Source organism: Agrilus planipennis, unplaced genomic scaffold (genome assembly GCF_000699045.2).
Source record: "Agrilus planipennis isolate EAB-ADULT unplaced genomic scaffold, Apla_2.0 scaffold13, whole genome shotgun sequence".
In the NCBI taxonomy this organism is placed as follows: Eukaryota; Metazoa; Arthropoda; class Insecta; order Coleoptera; family Buprestidae; genus Agrilus; species Agrilus planipennis.
The window spans coordinates 2,086,172-2,094,653 of record NW_020439040.1 but is presented as its reverse complement, the minus strand read 5'-3'; the positions used below and the strand labels follow the sequence as shown (position 1 = coordinate 2,094,653).

The 8,482-nt window shown below is 33.8% G+C and overlaps 1 protein-coding gene across 1 annotated transcript in view; it reads right to left on the bottom strand.

Moving 5' to 3' along the window:
- Window positions 1-41: 41 nt before the first annotated feature.
- LOC108744240 (potassium channel subfamily T member 2) overlaps window positions 42-8,482 on the bottom strand; it is a 122,939-nt gene continuing 114,498 nt past the window's right edge. Inside the window, exons 21-23 of the mRNA XM_018479912.2 lie at window positions 2,131-2,226; window positions 1,228-1,433; window positions 42-1,148 (exon numbers count right to left, since the gene is read on the bottom strand). Coding sequence (XP_018335414.1) covers window positions 440-1,148; window positions 1,228-1,433; window positions 2,131-2,226 — 1,011 coding nt within the window. The 3' untranslated portion in view covers window positions 42-439. The remainder of the gene's footprint in view (window positions 1,149-1,227; window positions 1,434-2,130; window positions 2,227-8,482) is intronic.

Here is an 8,482-nt window from a genome sequence, read left to right as displayed (position 1 = left end):
ATATATATATATTTTTTTTATTTTTCTTTAGACAGAAAACTCGAAAAATTTAGAAAATAGTAGTTGACGTAAAGACAGATATTACCCAATAATTTTGAACGAACAAATTTTAAGGGTTGGAAAATATCAATTTTCCTGTCACTCCTGTGTAATGAGTTGTAAAGAAAAATAAACATAAAGCAGTTTTCATTTTCTCTTACACCTTTGAAATTACATCTGGGTTTTCTGCTCTCTCTCTTTTTTTTTGGTTGAAATTAAATAATAAGTAATTAAAAACATTACCTTTCGTTTTTCCTCTTACGTCCAAAGCTCAAAAACGTCTAAAACGCGACAGGTAACAACAATAATCAACGAAAAGTACGTAATCTACGCGTGGGAGTGAGAATTAGAGCCACTTGTTCCTGAAGCCACTCATTCTTCTACCCCACATGAGGTTGTATCATACTATTGTGCCCTGAAGGTGTTGAGGGTCCGTGAGGTTCGTCGTTGACGGTAGTCCGGCCTGTTGCGATATATTCTCTCCGCTGCAGTACACGGTCGGAGGAGGATTTATACCTAAACTCAACGGTTGAGTTGTTGAAAAAACACTTTGCGACAAACTCAAAGTACTCCCGGCACAACTGAGTCCGGCACCAAGGCTCGGAGGCCTCACTATTAACTGTGTATTACTACTGATCGAAGGCGGACTGCTTTCCTCGGGGGGAGTCACTTCTAAACCTATACTCTCGTTGAGTGCTATTTTAATGGGGTTCCTGTAGCTGCTGGTAGAAAAGTGTAAAAGTCCGATGTCTTCTAAGCTGCTTTTTCGCCTGCTAACGTCTAAACTCGTAAGTCCTTGACGTAACGAGTTAGATCTGCGTAACAAGATGTCGTCCACTACCCTCAAGGAGTTGGATCTTCCGCGTTGATATCCTCCAACTGTTGGACTATCGGGGAGGGACAGGGAGTTCGATTTTGTAGACGCTAAGGGAGGCGGACGGGGTGGTTGGTAACTGGCAAGGCCAAGGGTTGAACCCCGTCTGCTACCCGTCGACGCGCCCATTTGCTGGATTAGGGTTTGGGAGCAGAAGCTGATGTTCGATTTTCTTCTACTGTTGTGACGTTCGAACGTTTTTTGTGCGGAAAATGGACTAGGCCGTACCAAATAGCTTCAGTTTAGGATGACAGAGAAAAAATCAAAATCAAATTGTTTGAAGAGTTCTAAAGAGTTTTAGTTTAGTCCCTTACATGATATCGCCCTCCTCCAACTTCAAGTCACAGCTGGGATTAATGATCACGTAAGAAAGACTATTTCGTTTCTCGCTAACGTCATTGTAATCCATTGGAGGAAGATTCAGACTTTCCATTCGCGATCGAACTAGATTGGCTATTTCTGCCCTCTCGATTTGCTGCTCGTGATTATCTTTGGCTTCGTCTACCATGTTCAAGGAGTACTGGGGACGTTAAAGGATCGTTTAGTGGGTAAAAAATGAACAGCAACCGGACGAATAATGGCTTAAGTAACGTGGGTTTCCTGGGGTAGTTTTGTCAAACGGGATAACTACGTGTATTTAACAAAATAAGAATAATTTTGCTTTTCAAAAATGAATAACGAGATACACACTATTGGATAACAAGGGATCTAATAAAAACAATGCGCTAGTTACCTTAACGTTTTCAATATCTCAAATTACACCGAAAAATGGAGGCATAAAACAAATAAATTTTTCTAGAAATACTACTTGTAAATATTAATTTTTTGTAAACGCATCAAAATTAATTGAAAATCTACTACTAATGGGTTTGATTGTCGTTATTCTTTTTGTTTTGACAAAATTTCCCTCAAGGTTTGTCTATTTTATACTGTATTCGTCAAAATAAACTCAAAAACTTTGCAGTTAGTTAAGAATGCTGTTATTTCAAAGTGTTTTTAAGGGAAAGGCATGCAAAAGCATATATTTGATTTCCTTGACTAATAAATGCAAAACCATAATAATAATAATGTGCTTATTACTTACTCATGTCGTAATAATTGTAAATATGACACATAATTAATCTAACTAGTAGAAATTGAAAATTAAGAAAAATGAATACTTTTCTGTTTTCTTTGGTTGTTGCATTTATTGTGAAGGAAACCCATTGCCAACTTACCATCGAGTGTCGTGTTTCAGCACAGCCAAGACAGTTAGTACCTTCCTTAGGTTTATAAGTGACCCCTACGCGATCAGGCCCGAAATCCTCGTCAAGCTACAGCAAGAAAGGAGGCTAGTAAAGCTATGTCGTGCACTACTTCAGACAGAAAGATTCATTAATAAGAAAACCTTGTGGACGATCGGTTTTATAGGAAAGATGCTAACATTTCTGTATCTCACTCTTAGTTTCAATCAACAAAATAAAAAATTTAATTTAACAGTACTATTAGAAGCATTGATTAATATATCACATATTTACTCTAATTTAGTACTCTTCTTTGCTAGAAAATCAAATAACTCTCATTTTCAGTCTACACCAAAAGACAGATTCTTGCTGCGCTCTAGAAAAAATCACCCTACTCATTCAATATAAAACCAAAAGCTTAAATTTTTATATCGACGCAAAGCCCTTGAGACAAAGAACAAATTTTGTCTAAAAAATTTTTTGACAACACTTATACTTTCTTTGATAATCTAAAAAAACACGGGAGACTCCAACGTTGCGTCAAGCGACGAACCCGAAAAATTTTCAGCAAATAATTAAGTTATAGCCGAAAAAAGAATTGTTAAAAGCCCTTAGTAGTATTTCGCACATTTATATTCCAATACGGTACTTTTTTCGTTAGAAAATCAAAAAACTTTTATCTGCACCTTACACCAGAAGAGATCCCTGCAGCGTTCTAGGGAAAACCGCCCTACTCATTTAATATCGAACCAAATGCTAAAAATTTGATATCAGTGCAAAGCCAATGAGACGTTGAACAACTTTTGTCTAAAACAGTTTTTGATAACGGTTTTTGTTTCGGTGATAATGTCAAAAAACCTGGGAGACTTCAACGTTGCGTCAAGCGACGAACCCGAAAAAATTTCAGTAAATAAATTAGTTATTCTTCAATTGCCAGAATCGGTAATAGGGTCATTGGATAGTGCCGTCAAGACACAAAAACATTTGTTTAAACATTTTTTCTGTGGCACTCTTAGTTTTAGCAATAATTAAAGAAAGTACCGAAAATTTGGCTGTTAATAATAGTGTTAAAATACTAAGGACGAAAAGATGGAGAAATGCTAGGCTCTTAGTTACAGATTGAGTTTATAAGCTAAGTTAAGATCATTATTGACTGTAAAATTGTTATTTAGGTGAGTACACAAATACGTTATAAATAAAATGGCGCATTATTGAATTAACTTTTGCAGGTAAGTATTATATACACTATGTTGGCCTGGGTCAATAATGCAAAGGTAAAAAAGTGATAATAAAAATTAGTTCAGTTATAACGTGCACTATAGATATTATGTAAAAGCATGCCATCGAGTAGGTATCAAAGTTACAATAACTGCATGTATAATATATAAAATATATTATTGATTGAAAGTATAAGAACTTGATTAACCATGTGCGTGTGCTTCTCCTTTAGACATTGCCAGCTGTTGTTGAAGAAAAAAACGAAAAAGACATTAAATAAGGGTGGTTAGAACATCAGGTGATTCAACATCAAAATTAGCGTTCGTTTTTTTTATTTTTTTTTTGCTACTTGCATCGACTCGTCTTTTCTTTTCATTTATAATAATAAAATATTTAGAATATATTTCCCTAAAGTCTAAAATCTAAAAATTATAGAGCATCTTTACGCTTTTTTCTCATAGTTTCTGACGATATACTCTACTTTCACCTACAACACTTTTCTTTAAACGTTTAAAATAATTTTTTAAAGTGAGCACAAAAGAAATGTTAGTTTGTTTACTAAATAACCCTGATTCAAAAGGAACCCATTGGTAGATAAGCATAAAATTGAAAAAAAAAATTATTTGTATTAGTTATTATACTTACTGTTCGCCGAAGTACGATGCAAGCAACTTGTTAATCTTTAGAATAACAATTGTACAAACGAATGAAACAAAACAAAAACAATGCATAGAAACATATATTTAGATATAAAAAAACAAACAATCAAACAAAATCATAAGTTAGTAAATATAAAAATTGTACGTTATTAAACAAGTTTTGTGTTAGATACGAAATGCCATTAGGTATATTTTCCATAATGGTGTTACTCACCGATTGGGAGGAGGGCATACGCACACAGATCGACCAAGCAGATGAGCAACCACTCATACTCACATTAGACGACTCAGAAATCGACGTGTCCTGAGTGCGATATATTCCGATTGGTATTTCACACGTGGTTGAACACAACTTTTGGTACAGCCGACCGTACGTTCTAATCCACATGTCGTCCTTCGTTATTTTCATCTGAAACAAATATGTACATACTTATCACACTTTAAAACATATTAAACATGCCTAAATCATCAAAAAGGATGTAGGTACATCAGGCGCTACTGACTTCTAAAAAAATTCGTAGGTGCTCATAATCTTTTCATTTGTTTGTTGACTGAATTAAAGTAGAAAAATGCTAATCCTAGTAACTACAAATGTCTGTAAAGCGAGGGTACGTGTTTCACCCGTGTTGAAAATGTCCACAAGTGGCCGAAACACGTATCCACAGTGACCAGATTTTGTGGTAACTATAGTCAATTCCTTTTTGATTAATTTATTGATTAAAGTGCTTGACTTTCTCATGATCTATTCTGGAATTTATCAGAACAAACATCTTAGCATTTTTGTGTACCCAATTGGCACTGATACTTATGGTCATGGGTTCTCGGCACCCCTTAATATTTACGTCTCGTGGATGCTGGGGTGCCGAATGCTAACAAGATCTCCTACTCGATGTTTAAAACCTGTTTCATGAATAATAAGAAAAACCTACATTTTTACATGGAAATACCTTTTTAAAGTTATAATAATAGGTACCTTAAAAAAAAATGAATCGATATTCCGAGGTCAGGTCATACGAATGAATACTTACGGATGTAAGAAATCCTGATCCTGGTGCTTGGTCGATTCCCAGAAGGAGCCTAACGAACGTGATTACGTAATCTTTCACGAATGCTTGATATAACAAGGTGTCGAGCATGCTCGCACTGAAGACGCTTCCTGCGGCGAACGGTAGCCGAAACATGTATGATATGTGAGATCCTCGTTCTTTCTCTCTCTAGAAGGATGGTAATAAAAAAATGAACTAATAGAATAAAATCGAATACAAATACACTTGAGAAGGTTTCAAACCACACCACAGGTCATCATTACTAGATTAATCCACTGGAAAATTGGGAAAATCTAATTGATAACTGTTGAATATTCAGTATAACCTTAATAGATGCATGTATATATACTAAGGAACTCATAAATTCAAACAACAAAAAATACTTTCAAAAAGAAGACATCCGGCTCGAAGGACCATTCTCATTCAAATTCTCCGTATACAGGATGATAAAGATTGTCTCGAAAACAGTTAATATAATTTACAGGAAGTGTGACTGGAGGAATAATGGCGCTATTATAGAGGTACTAGCAAGACTATTTTATAAGTTTATTAACTCATTGAGGCAATTTATATGGAGATCATGTCTCTTTAAGGACCATTGCGAACAGCCGAAATGACCCAACCGGCACATTTAAACAAAAGAAGAGGTTTATTTAGAATTTACGTGATCCGAATGGAACTGTCAACTAAATATTTAAGGAGGAAGCAAACAAAAGCATCTTATTCGGCAAACTCTACCATTATAAAACGTTTTCTCCAATCGACGGGTTGTTTTTGGAGCGACAGTGAATAAATTGACGGATGGTCTATACATCCCATATAAAAAGAAAAGTGAGTGCATTACATTTTCATTTAATAATTTATAGATTATTTTATACCAATATTCACTAAATATTAGATACGTAACCACACTTCATGTAAATTTTTAAACTTCCCTATTCCGAAATGGTCTTCGTTTAAGAATATTCTTCTTATCTACATATTAAACTTAGTTTTAAGTTGTTGTAAGTATTTCTGGTTTAAAGTTTTCAGAAAAGTTCGACTAAACTTTCCGGGTTAATATGTAGATGTGGAAATGGCACAAAGTAAATTTAGCTTAATGAACACGTTCCATATTATTCGTATACGGAAGAAAATTCATTAAGGGAACATTTATGTATATATATATTCCATTTATTTGTGCACAGTTTTAACTAGTTTTCTAGCAATAAATTTTACATGTATAACGAGTTAGCTGTACGTTTTATGCAGCAGCTTTAATGCAAACAGATTTTCACTCAATTAATTTTGCATGAACGTAAATTGAAATTAGATGAGATAATTTTAAGGTCCCATTTACTATATTTTGTTAATTTAAACTACATTCACGAGGTTGGGGGTAAGAAATATTTATATGCATTTTTATTTAAACTAATAGAGAAGCAAAATATTATNAATTTTGTTTTGTCTTTTTCTTTTCCCTTCCACTCCCATATAGAGCCCCTTCATCAACGCTTCAGTTATACTGTAGGTACATTGAATACAATCGTATAATTTTTAATTATTTACAACAACCAATTATGATACATACGTACTAATTAATTAGTAAGGTATATTTTAAATAAAGCGTTCATACCAAAGCATTTCTTTTTTGTTTATATGTTTATTTGGTTTTGTTTTGTGTAATATGCTATCTTAGATGATATTCCAAACATCTTCCCAAACCCTTCTAGAAAAATATACCTTTTCTACAGAATATAGATATGTGTTAATAATCATTCGTTTGTTTTTTTTTCATATATTGGACCATACCACAGTCTTTTAATGCCACGTACTAATAATACCATTCTATGAGAAAGAGGAAACGTGAAAGAAGATAACGGTGAAGTTTTCTTGGACGGCATATACGTACTACAAGATGCAACTTTACAGTTACAAAAAATATAATTTGCAATGGGAGTGCTATACAGTAAATTCTAATATTAAACGACAGGGGAGGATATTTCAAAATGAATTATATAATTTGAAAAACCGGATTAAAAAACATTCCAAATATTTCTGGGATATATAATCATAAATGGCTGCTTCAGCAACCTGAGAACGGGCGGAGGAGAAGGGGGAGTTATAAAAGCTCAATAAAAAATGAGACCAATTCTTGAGGTTATTCCATAAAATTTGGTTACTTTTACTATATGACGAGTATTGGGGGGAGATGAAGGCAGAAAAAGCCTCCCCTCGGCATAAGAAAGTTGTAGAAAGTTCCTATTTTTAAGAAATAACAAAATTTATACTTGAGTTTATTCTAAAAAACGAAGGCAAATTTATCCCTATATCGTAGCGTAATCTATATAATAAACAATATATAAATGTAACAGCAGGTAAAATTGGGGTTGTCTTTTACTCACTCCCCCTCCCATAATCCGTGACATGCTACAGGATAATAATTATACATTAAAAATCGCAAAATTTGTGAAAAAACCCGATCATTCTTTGTTTCTGCGCCTGTTCCCTTTTGCGAGTAGCTTTTCCATTCCCCTTTTCCTAACCCGTCAACATGTCACTGGTTACTGAAGCCAACCCCATGGAGTTTTACATTATTAAAAGAAAAGTCGTCCAATACATCAATGAAATTTAAGTAGTTTCATTTAAGAAAGCGAAACAGGCTCGACAATTAAAATGTAAGATTATTGGTAATTTTTTATCAGGCAGCAGTGATAATTCAAAACAGTTAATCTTCACTGATATATCCTTGTTTAACTTTACTTAATTTTTATTTTGAATGTAATCATAATTCTTTGGTATTTTTTTTCAAATCTGGAGGAAGTAGTATTTCTTCCACCTTAAGAAAGCACTATAATAGAAGTAGTATTTCTTCCACCTGAACAAACCACTGGAAGAACTAATACTTCTTCCACCTGAAGGAACCATTGGAAGAAATAATATTCCTTCCACCAGAACAAGCCACTGAAGGAAGTAATATTTCTTCCACCTTAAGAAGGCACTATAATAGAAGAAGTAGTACTTCTTCCACCTGAAGAAATATTACTTATTCAACTTAATCAAGCCAGTGGGAGAAGCAGTATTTCATCCATCTGAAAAAGCCACTGGTAGAACTAGTACTTGTTTTACCTAAAGTAAGTGGAAAGAGGTGTATTTGTTCAACTGTGTATAAAATTATTTGCAACTTTAACTTTACGTTTAATTACGTTTTTCGCTTGTTTTGTCGGGATCATTTATTTTGCCATCAAAAGTTTTCCAATAATTCATCTAAGATTTACTTTTTAATAACAACAAAAGAATTAAAAGTTAACCCATCTCAGTCTTATAAAACATCTTCGTAACCACATCGTGACAATTAATATTTAATAAAATAAAACAAATAATAGTGGAATATTTTCACTAAATTATTTATTGGCTCCACAATATCGTTTGGATTGATAATAA